General features: G+C 41.8%; 1 protein-coding gene across 3 annotated transcripts in view; it reads right to left on the bottom strand.

The window, feature by feature from the left end:
* spidr (scaffold protein involved in DNA repair) overlaps positions 1 to 22787 on the bottom strand; it is a 316427-nt gene that overhangs the window by 229404 nt on the left and 64236 nt on the right. For all 3 annotated transcript variants that reach the window (XM_067979905.1, XM_067979906.1, XM_067979908.1), the window contains 2 exons: positions 15923 to 16179; positions 5841 to 5941 (listed from right to left, as the gene is read on the bottom strand). In XM_067979905.1, coding sequence (XP_067836006.1) covers positions 5841 to 5941; positions 15923 to 16179 — 358 coding nt within the window. The remainder of the gene's footprint in view (positions 1 to 5840; positions 5942 to 15922; positions 16180 to 22787) is intronic.

The following is a 22787-nucleotide window of genomic DNA, read 5'->3' as shown; positions in this document are numbered from 1 at the left end:
AATTAACGACCTGAGCTTTATTCTCATCGTTAATGATATAGTCTAATCCCTGTGATGGGATATCAGTTGGATTTTAAGAATTAGTGCTCCTAGCACAGAGTTTCGGATGATTGGAACGCACAAATGGCAAATCTGGATGTGAATTTCTGTCCATTAATTTTAATGGATGTAAAATCATGTACAACAAGCTGACCTCTGTGTTTAAATTCCTGAAAAGTGCTCCCATCACATGAAGCTCTGAGCCAGGAGTGTTAATTCATCAAATCTATCCTTATAATATAAATTAGTATATCACCCGTGGCATTGCTCACTGTACTTAGAGTGGGGCCTGGGTGAAAATCAGAGTTCTAAATAAAAATGAAAGGAGGAAAGTTAAAGAACATAAAGGGAGATAACTATGATATTAAAAATTAGCTGCAGGGTACGGTGGTGTACTGGTTATTTGGCCTGGACTAATAATCCAGAGAAATTTGAATTTAGTTTTTTTTTAAAATATGGAAATAAAAAGCTGGTATCAGTAAAAGTGACCATTAAGCTGTTGGATTGTCGTAACAACCCAACTGCTTCGCTAATGTTCTTTAGGGAAGCAAACCCACCATCCTTACCTGGCCTAAATGCAGACCTTGCCAGCAATGCCCACATCCCGGGATTAATTTTTTTTTAAAGTTCAAAATATGGTTCCAAAAATTGGAGCATTTACACGAACCTCAAAGGGAAAGGCTGCAAGTAGGATGAAGGAAATTCATATATGTAGGTACTAAAACCTAAGATGGCAGAAGATGAACACAGAAGCTGCCTCAACACCACCCACCGACTAAAAAGGCAGGTAACCTACATTCATAGTAACAACTTTTATTAGATCAAGACATTTTTATCTATATATCTCTCACATTCAAAACAACTGAGATACACAAAAACGAATATGCATACATAACTTCATAGATTAACACAGCGAAAGGCCGAGCCTGAGGTTTTGGGCTACATTTTATATACTTCTTTGGCTCCCAGTTTAAGTACGTGAAGAAAAATAGAAACATACAGACGTGCATAAACACACAGAGAAACCTACCCCTAACAACAACAACTTCCATTCATATAATGCCTTTATTGTAGAAAAGGCCCCATGGCACTTCAGAGGCACAAGAGAAGAAAAATAAATTGGACATCGAGGCAAAGCAGGAGATATTAGGAGTGATGACTAAAAGCTTGGTCAAAGAAATTGGTTTTAAGGAGGGTCTTAAAGGAGGAGCGCACACATGCACGGATAAGAATTTCAGTGGCAGATGGGCTAAGGCGAGCGATGTTATCGAGGTGGAATAGACAGTCTTAATGATGGAGAGGATATGAGGTCGAAAAGTCTGCTCATGGTCGAATAGCATGCTGAAGTCTGGTTTAGCCTGTGACGGTGGTCGGGAAGGGGGTTGGAGTTAGTGGCGAGGGTACAGAATTTGTGGCAGGGGCTGAAGATGATGTCTTTGTTCTTCCCAATGTTCAGCTGGACAAAATTGCGGCTTGGACAAGCAGTCTACTAGCACAGAGGCAGTGGAGGGGTTGAAGGAGGTGGGAGAGGTAGAACTGGGTGGCATCAACGTATACCTGGAAGCTGATCCCTTTCTGCAGATGATGTCATGCAGGAACAGCCTGTCGACGAGGAGCAGGAGAACCAACGATGGATCTTTAGGGAACTCTGGAGCTAACTTTGTTGGGGCAGGAAGAGAAGACGGTGCAAGAGATGATCGAGCTACAATCGGATAGGTAAAAAGTAGAGCCAAACAAGGGCAGTCCCACTAAGCTGGGCATCAGAAGACAGGTATTGGAGGAGGATAGTGTGGCCGAATGTGTCAAAGGCTGCAGAGAGGTCGTGGTGGGATAATAAACCACCTTCAGTCATAGAAAATGTCATTCATGACTTTAAATTGAGACAGTTCGGCGCTGTGGGAGGGGCACTCCATCATCACAAAGCCCTTCATCTAATCACACAACCAAAAGGCAAATAGTACTCATTATTTCTCCAAAAGAGGCTCTTGGTTTGATCTATGGTTGCACAGGTGATTGAGATATTTAGAAAAATTGAAATTATTAGAAAAATTAAAACAGTGCTTTAGATCTTCAGTGCCCAGTAGAAACCCACGAATCCTGCCCAGGCATTCAAACCCACACTAACAGCAAGATAGTCACTTAATTTACAGTAGCTGCAGTGCCTCTTTTGAAGGAGATCTGTAGGACAGTCACTGAGTTGTCCTTGTTCACTTTTTTTTTAAGAATTTTTTTTTAAAAAAGTACAACAGCATTATGCTTGTCTGGTAGTGGTAGCTTTACCTACCTGTCCGACATCAAGACCTGAATGAACCAAACTTTACTCCAAATTAATGATGGGAAAACCAAAGCTATCCTCTTTGGTGCCTGTCAGCACCTAAGTATCTCTGTCCTATACTTCAGCAATCTCCCCAGCTGTCACCTCAGGCTACGGCAGAAAGTACAGAACTTCAGCATGCTATTCAATCCCAAGCGGAGTTTCCACCTCTAAATCTGTTCCATTACTAAGATCACTTTCTTGGTAAAGCGTTTATGGCAGGCCTCCACCCTCCGCAAATGACATCTCACTCAGAATGCCCTAGCCACACAGTCCTAAACTCCCATCACCACCACTGTTTCCGAGCTCCTCAAAGAATTGACTTCAAGATCTTCATCCTCACTTTCAATTCCTTCTACAGCCTTGCCTAAACATACCTTAGTCATCTCTTGCAGCCATGCATCCCCGCATGTACCTCTGACAACAGGTCACTGCTTGTTCTCCCTTCCTACACTTCATCATTGGTAGTTGCTCTTTCAGCCACATCACCCTCGCATCTGGAACTCCCTCCCTAGATCACTCCACCATGCTATCTCCCTCCCTGCTTTCAAAAGTATCTTCAAAACAAGTGTCTTCAACTGTGACTTCAGCACCACACAAACTTCTCATATTTACCCTTTCTCCACTGCTCGACATGTACAATTTCTCCTTCTCCAATGTTTCCTACATTACAACAACAAATACACTTCAAAAGTACTTCACTGGTTGTAAAGCTCTTTGGGTCGTCCTGATGTCATGAAAGGTGCTATATAAATGCAAGTCTTTCTTTCTTTCTTTCTTTCCCCTCAATATTAAGCACATTAAGACATCTTCCTGTTTGTACGGACAGTTACAGAAGTGTAAGTAGTGGTTGCTGTTCACCATCAGTACCTGAGGTTTTCAACTCAGATAGCTGTAAAAAAAAAAAGAGGACCAGCATCAGAATTCTGATTTTCCACTTTCCAGCACTAGTGGTAGTTCCTTTTGTGTGACAAACAAGAGCAGACCAAACTCACTCCAACCAGGATGTTTTATTAGTGTTTTCGAACCTTGAAACTCAGACGCACGCAGAACATTACAAGATTCCCATCGTTCATTCCACATATTTTCCGTCATGAGCGGGAAAAACAAACTAAATCAGGAGAAAGCCGTTTTCCAACACCACTGTTGACTGAAAAAGTAGGTTTGACTAAATGGAATATTGTTGTCTTTTGTTTGAGTTTCCTCTTTTTTCTATATCTCTTACTTAAAAGTACCTGTTTTTTCAGCTAAGATACCACCCTCAAGATGGCTTCTGCAACTGCATGCTGAGAAGTTGGCTTCCAGTATTTTGGTTCTGCATGAAGTACATCAGAAAGAAGTCAGTCAAGTCAATGCTGTTGATTGAGCTCAATACTTGAGCTCTTCCAAATCGCTGCTGCCCATATCCTAACTCGCACCAAGTCCCGTTCACCATCACCCTTGTGCTCGCTGACCTACATTGGCTCCCCGTCCAGCAACGTCTCCAATTTAAAATTCACATCCTTGTGTTCAAATCCCTCCATGGTCTCGCCCCTCCCTACCTCTGTAGACTCCTCCAGCCCTACAACCCTTTAAGAACTATGCATTCCTCCATTTCTGGCCTCTTGTGCAACCCCGATTTCCTTCAACCCACCGCTGGCGGCTGTGCCTTCAGCTATCTATTCCCTTAGCTCTGGAATTCCCATCCTAAACCTCTCCGACCTCACTACCTCTCTCTCTTCCTTTTAGATGCTCCTAAAAACCTACCTCTCACCTGTCCTAATATCTCATGTGACTTGGTGTCAAATTTGGTCTGATAACGCTCCTGTGAAGTGTCTTGGGACGTTTTACTACGTTAAAGGACTATATTATTGCAAGTTGTTGTTGTTGCTAACAGATATGCGCATCTGAGAAAACAATCACCAAGCACAACAAAGTATCAGAAAAAATTAATATGCATCATTGAGTTAATAAGCAATAACATAATCCGATCAAGATAATCCTTGCATAGATAGCAATTGGTAGACACCACAGGAGTCCATTACTATGCCATTACGTTTTTTTTAAAATAGAGCTTGTTGTTCACTGTTCAAGTGAAATGCTACCGTTTCACAAAGTGTCTTCTCAAAGACTGCATTTCAAGGGACTTTATTGGAATAAGAGTTGAACATTTTGGATATACCAGTTAATTATGGTTTTGAACTATCTTCAACAGAGGGAAAACACAATTCCATGGTTAAGGCATCTACATAATTCTGAGCAAGACAATAATCAGTAGGGATCAGGCATCTAGTCTCTTTCGAGCAGCGTTTATCTATTGGTTGAAAGATTTGCAGAAAAAGCCATTCAGCCAACTGGTTTGTCTGTTTAACCCTTTCATGAACTGGTTCCAAATTGCTGTAACAACTTTATCAACTTGCTGTACAGTTTGCTGCTGTAAACAACTCAATCTGTGAATCAACCTCCTTGGTAATTTAGTCCACTACAAAAAATGTGTCTGGTGTGTGACATTAATCATCTTTTTAAGTGATGATAGTATGTAATAGAAATCCTACTTGTAATCCAGAAACTAATAAATGGGATTATTGTTCGCCCAGAGCACACTTTCGCAGATCATCTTGGCTTGCCAAAAGGAACCAGCTTGTGTGTTGGATACAAGAAAAAGTAGCTGGGGAAGCCTAAATTGTAACAACACTAGGTAGAAAATCAAATCTAATGACATGGAAACTGATATTCAAATTTGGGTTCTCCAAATGAAATTCTAATTCTTTATATAAGTGCATCCACATCTAATTCACCACTGTTAGAGACTACAGGGCCATTTTCTTAATGTCAACTATATTTTGTTACCAGCAGCATTTGTTTCATCTTAATCTGTTCGAAGAAAATAGACTGGCATTTGTATAGCACGTGATCACATCTATCAGAATTATCTCAAAATGACTGACATACAATGAATTATTGTGAAGCGCAATGACCATTTCTGTGTATAAACACAGCAGCTATTTGCACACAGGAAGATCCCACAAACAGCAATGCAATGAAGAATCTGTTTTTGGTTGAGGGAGGATCATTGGTCAGGATACAGCAAGAACTTCCTGCTGTGCTTCAAATAGTGTCATGGGATCTTCAATGCCCACCTCAACCACTGCAACAGGCATAAGGGACCTCTGTTTAATGACATTTCAGAAAATTCAACATTTGTTCAGTACCACACTGGAGTGTCCACTTAGATTAGGTTCTCAAGTCCTGAAGTTTGTCTTAAACTTAAAACCTTACGATTCAGAGGCAAGAGGCCTGCCAACTACCCCAAGTTGACATACAAACAAAGTTACTTGCTTTTTTAAATCATTTTAAGAATATGTTTGGAACAGACACAAGTAAGGAGACTTTTTGGAAATAATACTGACCACAACAAACTCATGCACATAAATGGTTGAAAACGTAGATTTGGGTAGAATGCTCCTGCATAAAGTATTTTTTTTAAAAAGTTGTACAGGGATCATACCTGCATGAGTTTTGGAATCAATTAGAGACTGATGCCTCCAAAAATTTATGGCAGACCTCTCTCTGCATTGTAGTCTGTTTAACCTCTCTGCTAGTCCTCCCCTGTAAAGAATAAAATAATTTACAGTTAGATTTATCCAAAATGGCACTAATTTCACAAGGATATTTCAGATATTTGAACTAAGTGCTCAGTTACAAAACAGAACAGGTCTAAATCTAACATTCTGATAGTATAGCCAGTCAGGTCACCATCCAACAACAGTGAAATCTTGCAAACATACATGGTTATGATCAAATACAGCTTATGGCAAATACTCTCATATCTATAAATATAATGGTTTAATTGGCAACAGACCGCCCTATTAAGATCAATGTTTTCTGACTCATTTGTATCTGCAGTAAAATTTTACAAAAGGAATAATTTGGTGCATACCTTTTCTTTTGGTCAGAAAGTTTACAGACATACTATGCAATCAATCATTCACTGATAATTCACAGATTAATAAGGAGTTAATCTCCCCACCAGCAGCTCTTTGAGCAATCAATTACCATGGATAAATATTAACTTTAACCTTCTGAATATTTTTATTCCAATGGCAACCACTGATGAGATTGTTGACAAACTGGCTGGAAAAGTTACTGAGTGCAATAGTCAGGGAGTTAAATTAACCCACAAAGTTTATTATATAAATTAGTGAATCACCCTGGGTTAAAAGTCACCTCCACTAAATTTTACTTCCTCCTGGTAGCCAGACTGTTATTTTCCCAAATCAGCTGTGATGAATTATTACTTTGTCATTTAAACAGAAACATAAAAAAAAATCAGTTTTTCTGAAAAAAATCAGATAGGTACTAAAATAGTTGGTGAAATTACACAATGATCAATCTTAAATTGAATGAAGACTAGGCACATTCCAACAGGAGGAGAAGTTGACAAAATAGGGAAATTTCTGTATTTTGTTTTTTGAAAAAGCTAGTGTTAAAATGGAACCGGCGTTCCCTAATCCAATTTAAAATGGAGGCTTGATTTGATAATGAGTCAGAATACAAGGGCTTTATTCCAGGTGCTAATTAAATTGTACATAGTCAATGCATTAACAGGCCCTTAGAAACCAAATGAAGTGGGAGCACCTGCTCTTCAGCATTCTATGCAACAGTCCAAATCATTGTCTCTTTCTAATCATGGATGACTGACAGCTCTGACTTCAGAGGTTTTTGGACTTTAAACACAGGAGGATTCTAGAGCAGGCTAAATTCTGGCTGGACATCCGAACTCAACGGAACAACTGAGGTTTGCATCAACTGCATACCATATTAAAATTTATCATTACTTATCGAATGGTGTAAAAAATTAGGTTTTAAAAAGAGTATATTATCCACTTATGAATAATTTCAATCTTCTTGTTATTTTTGCAGCCATTGATTGTCTCTCTTGTTTCTCAGAACTGAAAATACTCAAGGTGTGGTCTAACCAGAGCACTGTACAGTTTGAGCATGACATCCTCTGACTTGCAATTCTACTGTTTTGGCTATGTAGTTCAACATTCTATTGGCTTTGTTGATTGTTACTCTGCATTGGTTGGACATGTTGAGCACGGAGTCTGCTACGAATCGTAAAGTCTCTTTCAACTTTATCCTTGGCTATTTCAACACCATTAATGGAGTACGTATGTTGCATTAAATTTAATTTGCCATTTTTTGACCCACTCAGATTTTGTTTAACTTATTCTGGCCTGCCTCCTTAGATTCCATTGCCCCTCCTAGCTTTGCATCTATTGGCCGGAAGAAAGTAGCGGCAGAAAGGCTGGTACCATCAGTTAATGGTAGGGTATTTCCTGCAGTTTTGCAAGTAAACCTGATTGATAATGCAGATTATAATGGTGATTGTGATAATGATGATTCTCACTGCTCCTGATCGAGAGATGGGTATGAGTGTAAATTTTAAATATTACAGAAAACTCAGGGAAGTAGTCAGAGAATTGTCAACAGAAATACAGATATACTGAAATTGTGTTTAGAGGGAGTGAATTTAACAACTTATGAAGGAGTATGAGAGTTTATGTTAAATAATTTTCTGTAAATTGTTCCAAATGATTTAAAGGTATGATTGCTTGATCAAGAGTCCAGGACCCTAAATTAGATGGCCAACCAAGCCAAGCATTTTATGACTTCATAAACACTGATGTAGAAAGGAGGTCCCACACCAGTTGACTGGTGGATATTTCATCAAATTGAGTAATCAGTCAACATGCCATGAGCTGGAGATTGTACAGCCCAACAGATTATAGAGGGACAATTGTACGGATAGTAAAATGTTACATATAAAACAAGAAATAACTGATCTGAAAGGGTGTCAGGGCGCTGTCGAGAAGACCCAATGCTGCCATGAGATGCAAGACTGTCAGGAGCCCTGTGCCAAGACCAATCTCAAGGAAAATGATGCAGTACATACACCTGATCACTGTGAACAAGTGTGTGTATGTATAAATAATTGCACATGGAACTAAATTAACACCCATCCAATTATTTCTAAATTATGATGTATATACTTTTATAGCCATTGCGCAGCATTATGCTGGCTTTAGCTCAGTACAGCACTGTTCTGCACACTGTTGAGTAATCCTATCATAGATCCACACTATCTCATTGCTAAAATAGTAAATAGATATGTTAGCATTTAAGGGGTTAAAATATGCATAGTTACAATAAGTATGAAAAAGGATAGTTGGAGAGGTCATAGTTTTTTTTATTATCCTGATGTTCTTGCAATTCAGCCAAGATCAGCCTGTTTGTACACAATTCCTTTGCAACTCAGTCAAGATCAGCCTGTTTGTACCCAAGTATGTCTTGAATAGAGTTGAATATAATTAAACTGAAAGCTGACTTTGCCTTAAACATTCTGCAAGGATGTTTCTTTCTCACACATTCAAAGTGGGCATGCTATACTATGGCTCAGAAATTCAATGGCGCTGCATCCATTTTTCAGGTGTTATACAGGCGCCTATGCCTCCAATATGGCGGGCGGGAAGCTCTAACTCATTACGAGCCGGAAGTGCACTGCCCACCATGTTGGTATTGGCAAAAAAAGCGTATGGGACAGCTGCGTTCAAGAAAACCAGGTTCACATGCAGCCTAACCAGCGATCCTTAAAGGGTCAACGAACAAGATAAGTTTGCAAAAAATACTTACCTGAATGTGGGATTGGGAGAAACAGGAGTGCTGCTCCCGACCCCACGTTAAACCCCGAGACGCTGGGTCCACCGCTCGCCCCCTGCCCCTCCCAATTGCCGCCTCAGCCCCCCTCCCGATGTCCCGATCGTCCCCGTCATAATCACTCCAATGCTGGCTTGCCCCCCCCGCCCCCCCACCGCCCTCTCCCGGTCGCACCCCTCCCAATTCGGCACCCAGTTTGGCACAAACAAATTTCTAGGCTAATGTTCAATAGTTTCCCCGTAAATACAATTTGCACATAATTATCCACAATGCTGAATCAGTTGTTTTTTCTTTGAAACTCACATTTTTTAAACAAAGTTTTACTGTCAGATTGATCTTCAGTCTATGCTTATTCAAATAGGAATGAAGTAAAACCTTGCCCTTCTTATTTATTCACAGGGTCAGGACAGCAGTAGGCCATATATCCTCGGGAGGAGTATCTATCCAATGCGAAGAACCTGCTGCTGCTCACAAATGTTTGAAAAAAATACATGCAATGAAGTCCACATGAAGAGCAAATCCTAAAATGTACAGTAAAGCAGGGACAAAAGGGACACAATGTCTTGTATGGACGCATCCTATCCAGGGCAAGCCACGTAAAAGGACACGTCAGCCAGTATGCACAGGTGTTCTCCCCAGCTCAGTCCCAAAGCACAAAAGGAGGGAAAGCGATATATTATTGTGGACACTGCAACTTGTGGTCAGTGTAGGTTCAACCACATGAATAGGGAGACAAGTGTATTGCAAAACAATTTACAATATCGTGGGCCCAGCTGTCACAAAATGTTTCCTTTCTGGTTGACGAGATGAACATAGCTGTGAAATTCTTCTAGCTATCTTTCATACCTTGCTACATCGTTCTCTTTTTTTTATTTCGCTCATGGGATGTGGGCGTCGCTGGCATTTATTGCCCATCCCTAATTGCCCTTGAGAAGGTGGTGGTGAGCCGCCTTCTTGAACCGCTGCAGTCCGTGTGGTGAAGGTTCTCCCACAGTGCTGTTAGGAAGGGAGTTCCAGGATTTTGAGCCAGCGACGATGAAGGAACAGCGATATATTTCCAAGTCAGGATGGTGTGTGACTTGGAGGGGAACGTGCAGATGGTGTTGTTCCCATCTGCCTGCTGCCCTTGTCCTTATAGGTGTTAGAGGTCTGGGTTTGGGAGGTACTGTCGAAGAAGCCTTGGCGAGTTGCTGCAGTGCATCCTGTGGATGGTACACACTGTAGCCACGGTGCGTCGGTGGTGAAGGGAGTGAATGTTAAGGGTAGTGGATGGGGTGCCAATCAAGCGGGCTGCTTAGTCCTGGATGATGTCGAGCTTCTTGAGTGTTGTTGGAGCTACAGTCATCCAGGCAAGTGGAGAGTATTCCATCACAATCCTGATTTGTGCCTTGTAGATGGTGGAAAGGCTTTGGGGAGTCAGGAGGTGAGTCACTCACCGCAGAATATCCAGCCTCTGACCTGCTCTTGTAGCCACAGTATTTGTGTGGCTGGTCCAGTTAAATTTCTGGTCAATAGTGACCCCCAGAATGTTGATGGTGGGGGATTCGGCGATGGTAATGCCGTTGAATGACAAGGGGAGGTGGTGAGACTCTCACTTGTCGGAGATGGTCATTGCCTGGCACTTGTCTGGCGCGAATGTTACTTGCCACTTATGAGCCCAAGCCTGGATGTTGTCGAGGTCTTGCTGCATGCCGGCATGGACTGCTTCATTATCTGAGGGGTTGTGAATGGAACTGAACACTGTGCAATCATCAGCGAACATCCCCATTTCTGACCTTATGATGAAGCAGCTGAAGATGGTTGGGCCTAGGACACTGCCCTGAGGAACTCCTGCAGCAATATCCTGGGGCTGAGATGATTGGCCTCCAACAACCACTACCATCTTCCTTTGTGCTTGGTATGACTCCAGCCACTGGAGAGTTTTCCCCGATTCCCACTGACTTCAATTTTACTAGGGCTCCTTGGCGCCACACTCGGTCAAATGCTGCCTTGATGTCAAGGGCAGTCACTCTCATTTCACCTCTGGAATTCAGCTCTTTTGTCCATGTTTGGACCAAGGCTGTAATGAGGTCTGGAGTGGTCCTGGCAGAACCCAAACTGAGCCGCTTGATAGCACTGTCGACGACACCTTCCATCCACTTTGCTGATGATTGAGAGTAGACTGATGGGGTGGTAATTGGCCGGATTGGATTTGTCCTGCTTTTATAGTGTACAGGACATACCTGGGCAATTTTCCACATTGTCTGGTAGATGCCAATGTTGTAGCTGTACTTGAACAGTTTGGCTAGAGCAGCGGCTAGGTACGCTTGGTGCTGCTCCAGGCATGTCTTCTACACTCCTCATGGAACCAGGGTTAATCCCCTGGCTTGTTGGTAATGGTAGAGTGAGGAATATGCTGGGCCATGAGGTTACAGATTGTGCTGGAATACAATTCTGCTGCTGCTGATGGCCCACAGCGCCTCATGGATGCCCAGTTTTGAGCTGCTAGATCTGTTCTGAACCTATCCCATTTAGCACGGTGGTAGTGCCACACAACACGTTGGATGGTGTCCTCAGTGTGAAGATGGGACTTCATCTCCACGAGGACTGTGCGGTCGTCACTCCTACCAATACTGTCATGGACAGATGCATCTGCAACAGATAGACTGGTGAGGACAAGGTCAAGTAAGTTTTTCCCTTGTGTTGGTTCGCTCACCACCTGCCGCAGGCCCAACCTGGCAGCTATGTCCTTCAGGACTCTGCCAGCTCGGTCACTAGTGGTGCTACCGAGCCACTCTTGGTGATGGACATTGAAGTCCCCCCCAGAGTACATTCTGTGCCCTTGCTACCCTCAGTGCTTCCTCCAATTGATCTCAACATGGAGGACGACTGATTCATCAGTTGAGAGAGGGTGGTAGGTGGTAATCAACAGGAGGTTTCCTTGCCCATATTTGACCTGAGATTTCAGGGGGTCCAAAGTCAATGTTGAGTGCACCCAGGGCCACTCCCTCCCACCTCTGGTGGGTCTATCCTGCTGATGGGACAAGACATACCCAGGGATGGTGATGGAAGAGCCTGAGACTATGTCAGGCTGTTGCTTGACTAGTCTGTGGGACAGCTCTCCCAATTTTGGCACAAGTGCCCTGATGTTAGTGAGGAGGACTTGGCACGGTCAACTGGGCTTGGTTTGCCTTTGTCGTATCCAGTGCCTAGTGGTCCGATGCCAGGTGGTCCGTCCGGTTTTATTCTTATTGTGACTTTCTGTGGCGAGATTGTACAACTGAGTGGCTTGCTAGGCCATATCAGAGGGTGATTAATTATCAACCACATTGCTGTCGGTCTGGAGTCACATGTAGACCAGACCGGATAAGGACGGCAGGTTGCCTTCCCTAAAGGACATTAGTGAACCAGATGGGTTTTTACGACAATCCGGTAGTTTCATGGCCACCATTACTGATACTATTTTTTTAAATTCCCGATTTTATTTAATTCATTGAATTTAAATTCCCCAGCTGCCATCGCAGGATTTGAACTCATGACTCCAGATTATTAGTCCAGTGACATAATCACTATGTTACCGTACCCTAAACTACCCTAGAATGATTAGGAAAGCATTTTAGGAGAATAGTGGGGCCTCATCCAGCGACACAGATATGCTACCATCCTAAAAACATCCATGTGGTTCTATTTACGATTCCTCTCAGAAGCTCGTCAGTTAACAAGAAGTGAAATCTGACTTTCTCAATGTTGTTTATTTATCTCATAGTTCTTGTTATAAAATTGTATTTAAATACATTTTAAGAATACTTAAAAATGATACTACATTCAGATATTTCTTGTGGTAACAACAGAACATAAGGAAAAGGAGCAGGAGTAGGCCATACGACCATTCGAGCCTGCTCTGCCATTCAATAAGATCATGGCTGGTAATTTGAAGGTTGCCAATTTTGCAGTAAATACATCAATTAACTTTCACAATCCAAATTTTTTTTACCAACGATATGTTTTCTCTAGGCTAACAGCTTTGTCCTCCTTGTCCTATGCCTCTTTTCTTGACAATGACAGTATTCCCCACACGTATCATTTCATAAAGATATAGAGATTAAAATGGAACAGAGAAAGGAGACTTATGACAAATGTAAGGTTTATAATACAGCAGAGAATCAAGCGAAATACAAAAAGTACAGAGGAGATCTAAGAAAGGGAATAAGATGGGCAAAGAGTATGAGAAAAGATTAGCAGCTGACATAAAAGGGAACCCGAAAGTCATTTATAAACATATAAATAGCAAAAGAGTAGTCAAAGGAAGAGAGGGACCGATTAGGGACAAAAAAGGGGATCTTCTTGTGGAGGCAGAGGGCATAGCTGAGGTACTAAATGAATACTTCGCATCCGTCTTCACTAGAGAAGAGGATGCTGCCAATGTAGCAGTAAAGGAGGAGTTGGTAGCAATATTGGATAGGATAAAAATAGATAAAGAGGAGATACTTAAAAGGTTGGCTGTACTCAAAGTAGAAAAGTCACCTGGTCCAGGCGGGATTCATCCTAGGTTACTGAGGGAAGGGTGGAAATTGTGGAGGCTCTGGCCACAATCTTCCAATCCTCCTTAGATATGGGGATGGTGCTGGAGGACTGGAAGATTGTAAATGTTACACCCCTGTTCAAAAAAGGGGAGGAGAGGTATAAACCCAGCAATTACAGGCCAGTCAGCCTAATGTCGGTGGTGGGGAAACTTTTGGAGACAACAATCAGGGACAAAATTAACTGGCACTTGGAAAACTATGGGCTAATAAATGAAAGTCGGCAGGGGTTTGTTGAAGGAAAATCGTGTTTAACTAACTTGATTGAGTTCTTTGAAGTAACGGAGAGGGTTGATGAGGGTAGTACAGTTGATGATGTGTATATGGACTTTCAAAAGCCATTTGATGAAGTACCGTGTAATAGACTTGTCAGCAAAATTAAACCCCATGGTATTAAAGGGACAGTGGCAACGTGGACACAAATTGGCTAAGGGACAGAAAACAGAGAGTAGTGGTGAACAATTGTTTTTCAGGCTGGAGGGAAGTATACAGTGGTGTTCCCCAGGGGTCAGTATTAGGACCACTGCTCTTTTTGATATATATGAATGACCTAGACTTGGGTATAGAGGGTATAATTTCAAAGTTTGCAGATGACACAAAACTCGGAAATGTAGTAAACAATGTGGAGGATAGTAAGACTTCAGGAGGACATAGACAGACTGGTGAAATGGGCAGCCACATGGCAGATGAAATTTAACAGAGATGTGAAGTGATACATTTTGGTAGGAAGAATGAGGAGAGGCAATATAAACTAAATGATACAATTTTAAAAGGGGGTGCAGGAACATCGATACCTGGGGGTGCACATACACAAATCTCTGAAGATGGCAGGATAAGTTGAGAAGGCTGTTAAAAAAGCATACAGGATCCTGGGCTTTCTTAATAGAGGCAGAGAGTACAAAAGCAGGGAAGATATGGTAAACCTTTAGAAAACACTAAAGCCTCAGCTGGAGTACTGTGTTCAATTCTGGGCACCACACTTTAGGAAGGATGTGAAGGCCTTAGAGAGGGTGCAGAAGAGATTCACTGGAATGGTACCAAGGATGAGGGACTTCAGTTATGCGTAGAGACTGGAGAAGCTGGGGTTGTTCTCCTTAGAGCAGAGACGGTTAAGAGGAAATTTGATAGAAGTATTCAAAATCATTAACAGTTTTGATAGAATAAATAAGGAGAAACTATTTCCAGTGGCAAAAGGGTCGGTAACCAGAGGACACAGAATTAAAGTGATTGGCAAAAGAAGCAGAGGCGACATGAGGAAGCATTTTTTTACGCACTGATTTGTTAATGATCTGGAATGCACTGCCTGAATGGGTGGTGGAAGCAGATTCAACAATAACTTTCAAAAGGGAATTGGATAAATAGCTGAAGGAAAAAAAATTACAGGGCTATGGGGAAAGGGCAGGGTAGTGGGACTAATCGGACAGCTCTACCAAAGAGCCCTTACAGGCATGATGGGCCGAATGACCTCCTTCTGTGCTGTATCATATTATGATACTACATGTCTCAGGTTAACAGTACCAGGTTTCATTTCACAAAGTAACATGACGTATCTGCAATTCAAGTTCCAATTAAACGATCTGGACACTATAAAGGGGTACTGAAGTCCCTACACCTACTTTTAATTTTTGTATGCAAAGTATCTTTGATCCTTCCAGGAGAAATTATTTTTGGCTTGCATTACAGTAGGCTCCAAAATGCCAGAAAATTTTCTGGACGTGGACACACCCCCAAACCCCGCAAGAAAATAAATCTTACGACTTTAGCACCCCCTTCAGTAACTTCTGAATTTACCGTTGTTGCAAACTACGCATTTGTGCACATCAGTTTATTTCTGCCTTATAATAAAAGTGGCTGAATGTTGGGTATACTTGTAGCCCAAGTCAATGCCCCGCTGCATTTTCAGTCTAATTCCTTCTATTCAAGCTTCGTAAGGCCTGTATTCAGGACTGTTTTTAACCTGTCGGCTTTGTTGGAGCTGTATCAACTTCTTTTGAAGTGGTTGATCAGCTTTTTCTGTTTTTAGATTAGCATGTATGACTAGTTCAGTGTTATGAAATAGAATATACTTCAAAATGCAGAATGCAAGTGTGAAGCACTGTTTGGTACAACTGAAATTTATTCTAGAAGGGAGAACCCACTGTGAGATTTATAAAAATATTTAATCTAGCCATTGGTCTGATATTTCCCAGTAATCTTTCATCAAAGCCATAAAATATTTGAAGAGACGTTCCAAACATAAAATTACTGCAAGAGATAAATCTTAAGTATTTGAATTACCAAACAAAAAATACAACATGTCATCCTGGCTAACCTTAGAAATTTCTTCCTCTTTTTGGCAGAATCTTCTGGAGTTTTGAATTGCTTTCTCTTTTGCTTCTCAGGCGTCTGAAGAAATGCTTGTGCACTTTTCAACCAATCGCTTGCTGATCTGACAGAGGTCTGGCCATGTTCAGACCTACAAGTAGATATATTTGGTTGTCCAGAAATAGTTGGAATGGGCTTTGCGTGCAGCTCACTATCTTTTGTGCTTTCGTTATCAGATGAAAACTCCGAAATATCTTCTGCTGCCTTGAACAAGATAGATCCAAGTTATTTACAGAGCATTATGTTTTAAATTGCTGGTCGAGGGAAGAATCAGGTTGAAGAAATTGATCAATTACAATAGTCCTACCACTTTTTTTTTCAATAAAGAATGGGGAAAAATTTCCAGAGCTGGCAATTATGCAGAGTCTTTCCATAATCAATCATTCACCACTAGATTAGAATTTATTACAGCTTGGTTTTCATATTTAAGATAATACTCTGCCTCCATTATTACCTTCTTTGATCCAAACTAACAGTATTTTATATCCTTGCCTGCTGACACATTTTAGGTGCTGGCTGCTGCTCTGCACTTTAATACATACTTCTGTACCAATCTAGTAGTATGTATTTCATCATGGGGGTGGCGGATCAATAGTAAGATATTTTATCGTCTTGGGTCTCACTGCACCACTACATAAATGAGGGGTAGGCAACCTGCTTTCAGGCATCTGCTGCTTAGCACTGTGAAAAAGTAATTCGATCTCCAAATGTACCTTCACTTTTGTCCAAATGTACCTAAGTGCTGAATCTCCACTTTCCCAAACAGCCCAACCAAAGTGGAGAGGTTGCCAATCCAGGATGCACAAACACCTTAGCCCACAATCCCCTGAGCATTGAATTAATTAGTGGGCATTAAAAGACACAAAAGACAATTCAATGGGTAAATGTAATCATATTATTGTGAAACATCTATTCTTTTTGATTTTTTAAAATTTTGTTTAAAACCTTATTTTGGACATTCGAAATTTCAGATAGTGAGTAAAAATAAGCAGCAAAAAAAATTCAAAAAGCATTCTAAGCGATTTATGGAGTTTACATCGGCAAAATCAATTAGGAATATTGGCACAGGAATCAACAACAGAAAAAAATTCTAACTTTTTGGTGAATGATTGATTATGGAAAAAGTACCAAAATGTGACAACAGGAAGTAAAGTTGTGCAGACAGGAAGTATGCACAAATGCACATTTTTTAAGGTATTGATAGATTATATTTACACACCAATGTATGTTAAAGCAACATTAATGTATAATTTCCAGAGCTGACAATTAAGCACAGATTCTTTCCATAATCAATCATTCACCAAAAAGTTAGAATTTATTACTGCTTGGTTTTCACATTTATGATAATACTATCAAATACTAATAACATCAAATATTAATCATGAGAGATTTCAACTACCCCCAAATAAACTGGCAAGAGGTAGACAAAGGAGAAAGGGGAATGAAGTTTTTAACAGCGTGTACAGGACTCCTATCTTACCCATTATATGAGGAGCTCAACAAGAAAGAATCACTACTGGATCTAGTAATGGGAAATGAACCGGAGCAGATAAGAGAAGTAAGCGTAGGGGAACATCTAGGCAATAGCGATCATAACATAATAAGATTTAAAATAATGATTGAGAAAGACATAAGACAAAAACCAAAGCAATAGATTGGAAAAAAGCTAATTTTGAGGGGATAAGAATGGAACTAGGGCAGGGAAACTGGAAAAGAATTTTGACAAAGAAATAGAAAGCAGTGGATAATATTCAATATGGCGATCAACAGAGTCCAGGAGAAATATGTTCCTCTAAAAAGCAAAAACAAACTAGCCAGTAATGACACACCATGGATGAATAAAGAGATAAGGGTCAAATTGAAACTAAAGAAAAGGCATACTCTAAGTACATAGACAATAAATGAGAGGATGACTAAAGGGAATACGAAGAGGTTAGGAAAGAACTCAAAAAAACAATTAGGAAAGCGAAGAGGAACTACGAGGTTAAATTATCAAGGAATACAAAAATGAATATAAAAAGAAATAGTAAAGTATTCTACAAACACACAAATAACAAAAGAAAAATCAGAATAGGGATAGGGCCACTAAGGGATGCACACAATAAACTCACAGATAAAGACAGAGAAATCGCAGAAATATTGAACAGTTACTTTGCCTCCGTATTTACCAGGGAGACTAATAAGGTGGGCAGGACATTAGAAGAAGAGGTCGAAAAAGATACTAAAACATTTAAGATAAAAAGGGGGGAAATAATTGATAACTAGTCAAATGTGGGAGGAAATGACCCTGGTCCGGATGGATTGAATCCATGAATATTAAAAAGGTAGGGAAGAGATAGCAGAGGCACTAATACATATATATAAAAATGCCATAGAAAAGGGAATAGTGCCAGAGGACTGGTGGACAGCTAATGTGATTCCTATATTTAAAAGGGAAATAGAACAAGTCCAGGGAACTATGGACCAGTTCGCTTAACATCGGTGGCAGGAAAGATAATGGAATCTTTACTCAAAGCTATAATATAAAGACATCGAGAGAATGAAAATATAATGAAGAGTAATCAGCATGGATTTCAGAAGGGAAAGTCATGCTTCACCAACCTTATTCCATTCTTTGAAGAACTAACATAAAGACTGGACAAGGGTAATGCAGTAGATGTTATATATTTGGCTTTTCAAAAAGCCTTCGATGAGGTACCACATTGTAGATTCATGGCTAAGGTCAAAGCATGTGGAGTCAGGGGACAGGAAGCAGAATGGAGAGCAAGCTGGCTACAAAACAGAAAACAGAGTAGGGATTAAGGGTAGCTACTCAGACTGGCAAAAGTTAGGAAGTCGTGTTCCACTGGGATCAGTACTGGAACCACTGTTGTTCACAATTTACATTAGCGATTTGGATTCAGGAATCAGTACAATTTCAAAATTTGCAGACACCACCAAATTGGGGGGTGTAGTTAATCCAAAGAAAGAATGCGTCAAAATGCAAGAGGACATTAATAAACTTGCAGAATGGATGGGTAATTGGAAAATGAATTTCAATATAGGTAAATGTGAAGTGGTGCATTTTGGTAGGAAGAATAAGGAGGCCACATACTGCTTAGATAGTAAGAATCTAAACTGGATAGAGGACCAAAGGGATCTGGGGATACAGATACACAAATCACTAAAAGCAGCGACGCAGGTTAATAAGACCATAAAAAAGGCAAATCATGCAAGGGTTCATTTCTAGAGGGACAGAAATGAAAAGCAAAGAGGTCATGTTAAACTTGTATAGAACCTTAGTCCACACTTGGAGTACTGTGCACAGTTCTGGTCTCCATACTATAAAAGGGATATAGAGGCATTGGAGACGGTGCAAAAAAGATTCACAAGGATGATAGCAGAAATGAGAGGATATCCTCATCAGGAAAGGCTCAACAGGCTGGGGCTCTTTTCTCTAGAAAAGAGAAGCTGAGGGGTGACCTGATAAGGGTCTTTAAGATAATGATCTGGTTTGATAGGGTAGACGTAGAGAAAATGTTTCTTATTGAAGGTTATTAGCATAAATGTAGGCAGATGTAATTAAATGCTTTTAAACATTGATTTCTGTGCTGGATTTGTCATCTGTAGTGTCCAAAACTAGAGGTCATAACTATAAAATAGTCGCTAATAAATCCAATAGGGAATTCAGGAGAAACTTCTTTACCTAAACAGTGGTAAGAATATGCAATGCGCTACCACAAGGAGTAGTTAAGGCAAATAGCTAAGATGCATTTAAAGGGAAGCTAGATAAGCACATGAGGGAGAAAGGAATTGAAGGATATTCTGATAGGGTTAGATGAAGTAGGGAGGGAGGAGGCTCGTGTGGAGCATTAACGTCGGCATAGACCAGTTGGGCCGAATGGCCTCTTTCTGTGCTGTAGTTTCGATGTAACTTGATGTTTAGCGAGAACTTGAAAATAATTTAAACAAATATCAACATCCTATAAAATTCCATTGATGTGTCAATACATAGACTGAGAAGAAACACGATGACTGGATTTACAGTCACAGGTATCCTCAAGAGGATTTTGTTTGGACCAAATTTCAAAAGGCAAATGGTATGTTGGCCTTTATTGCAAGGGGGTTGGAGTATAAGAGTAAGGAAGTCTTGCTGCAATTATTTGGGATTTGGTGAGACCACACCTGGAGTACTGTGGACAGTTTTAGTCTCCTTACCTAAGGAAGGATATTCTTGCCTTAGAGGAGGTGTAACGAAGGTTCACTAGATCGATTCCTGGGATGAGAGGGTTGTCCTATGAGGAGAGATTGAGTAGAATGGGCCTATATTCTCTGGAGTTTAGAAGAATGACAGGGCTAGATGCTGAGAGGATGTTTCCCCTGGCTGGAGAGTATAGAACTAGGGGTCATAGTCTCAAGATAAGGGGGCGGTCATTTAGGAATGAGATGAGGAAAAATGTCTTCACTCAGAGGGTTGTGAATCTTTGAAATTCTATATCCCAGAGGGCTGTGGATGCTCAGTCGTTGAGTATATTCAAAATTGAGATCGATAGATTTTTGGACACCAAGGGAATCAAGGGATAAGGGGGATAGGGCGAGAAAGTGGAGTTGACAGTTGTACAATCTCGCTACAAAAAGTCACAATAAGAATAAAACCAGACGGACCACCCGGCATCGGACCACTAAGCAATGGAAACGACAAAGGCAAACCAAGTCCAGTCGACCCTGCAAAGTCCCCCTCGCTAACATCTGGGGACTTGTGCCAAAATTGGGAGAGCTGTCCCACACACTAGTCAAGCAACAGCCTGACGTAGCCATACTCACAGAATCATACCTTTCAGCCAACATCCCAGACTTCCATTACCACCTGTCCCACCGGCAGGACAGACCCAGCAGAGGTGGCAGTACAGTGATATACAGTCAGGAGGGAGTGGCTCTGGGAGTCCTCAACATTGACTCCGGACCCCATGAAATCTCATGGCATCAGGTCAAACATGGGAAAAGAAACCTCCTGCTGATTACCACCTACCGCCCTCCCTCAGCTGATGAATCAGTCCTCCTCCATGTTGAGCACCACTTGGAGGAAGCAAGGGCACAGACTGTAATCTGGGTGGGCGACTTCAATGTCCATCACCAAGAGTGGCTTGGTAGCACAACTACTGACCGAGCTGGCCAAGTCCTGAAGGTCATAGCTGCCAGACTGGGTCTGCAGCAGTTGGTGAGCGAACCAACACGAGGGAAAAACCTACTTGACCTCATCCTCACCAATTTATCTGTCGCAGATGCATCTGTCCATGACAGTATTGGTAGGAGTGACCACCGCACAGTCCTTGTGGTGACGAAGTCCCAGCTTCACACAGAGGACACAGTCCAATGTGTTGTGTGGCACTACCACCGTGCTGAATGGGATAGATTCAGAACAGACCTAGCAGCTCAAAACTGGTCATCCATGAGGCACTGTGCGCCATCAGCAGCAGCAGAATTCTATTCCAGCACAATCTGTAACCTCATGGCCCAGCATATTCCTCACTCTACCATTACCAACAAGCCAGGGGATCAACCCTAGTTCAATGAGGAGTGTAGAAGAGCATGCCAGGAGCAGCACCAGGCGTACCTAAAAATGAGGTGCCAACCTGGTGAATCTACAACACAGGTCTACATGCATGCTAAACAGCGGAAGCAACATGCTATAGACAGAGCTAAGCGATTCCACAACCAACGGATCAGATCACAGCTCTGCAGTCCTGCCATATCCAGTCGCGAATGGTGGTGGACAATTAAACAACTAACAGGAGGAGGCGACTCCGTGAACATCCCCATCCTCAATGATGGCAGAGTCCAGCATGTGAGTGCAAAAGACAAGGCTGAAGCATTTGCAACTATCTTCAGCCAGAAGTGCCGAGTGGATGATCCATCTCAACCTCCACCCGATATCCCCACCATCTCTGAAGACAGTCTTCAGCCAATTCGATGCACTCCACGTGGCATCAAAAAACGGCTGAGTGCACTGGATACATCAAAGGCAACGGGCCTCAACAACATCCCGGCTGTCGTGCTGAAGGCTTGTGCTCCAGAACTAGCCGCGCCTCTAACCAAGCTGTTCCAGTACAGCTGCAGCACTGGCATCTACCCGGCGATGTGAAAAATTGCCCAGGTATGTCCTGTCCACAAAAAGCAGGACAAATCCAATCCGGTCAATTACCGCCCCATCATCAGCAAAGTGATGGAAGGTGTCGTCAACAGTGCTATCAAGCGGCACTTACTCACTGATGCTCAGTTTGGGTTCCACCAGGACCACTTGGCTCCAGGCCTCGTTAGAGCCTTGGTCGAAACATGGACAAAAGAGCTGAATTCCAGAGGTGAGATGAGAGTGACTGCCCTTGACATCAAGGCAGCATTTGATTGAGTGTGGCACCAAGGAGCCCTAGTAAAATTGAAGTCAATGGAAATCAGGGGGAAAACTCTCCAGTGGTTGGAGTCATAACTAGCACAAAGGAAGATGGTAGTGATTGTTGAAGGCCAATCAAATCAGCCCCAGACACTGCTGCAAGAGTTCCTCAGGGCAGTATCCTTGGCCCAACCATCTTCAGCTGCTTCATCAATGACCTTCCCTCCATCATAAGGTCAGAAATGGGAATGTTCGCTGATGATTGTTCAGTTCCATTCGCAACCCCTTAGATAATGAAGCAGTCTGTGCCCTCATGCAGCAAGACCTGGACGACATCCAGGCTTGGGCTGATAAGTGGCAAGTAACGTTCGTGCCAGACAAGTGCCAGGCAATGACCATCTCCAACAAGAGAGAGTCTAACTAACTCCCCTTGTCATTCAACGGT

This window comes from Heptranchias perlo, chromosome 3, assembly GCF_035084215.1.
Source record: "Heptranchias perlo isolate sHepPer1 chromosome 3, sHepPer1.hap1, whole genome shotgun sequence".
In the NCBI taxonomy this organism is placed as follows: Eukaryota; Metazoa; Chordata; class Chondrichthyes; order Hexanchiformes; family Hexanchidae; genus Heptranchias; species Heptranchias perlo.
Note: the sequence above shows the minus strand (reverse complement) of the source record. Positions and strands in the feature narration are given on the sequence as shown.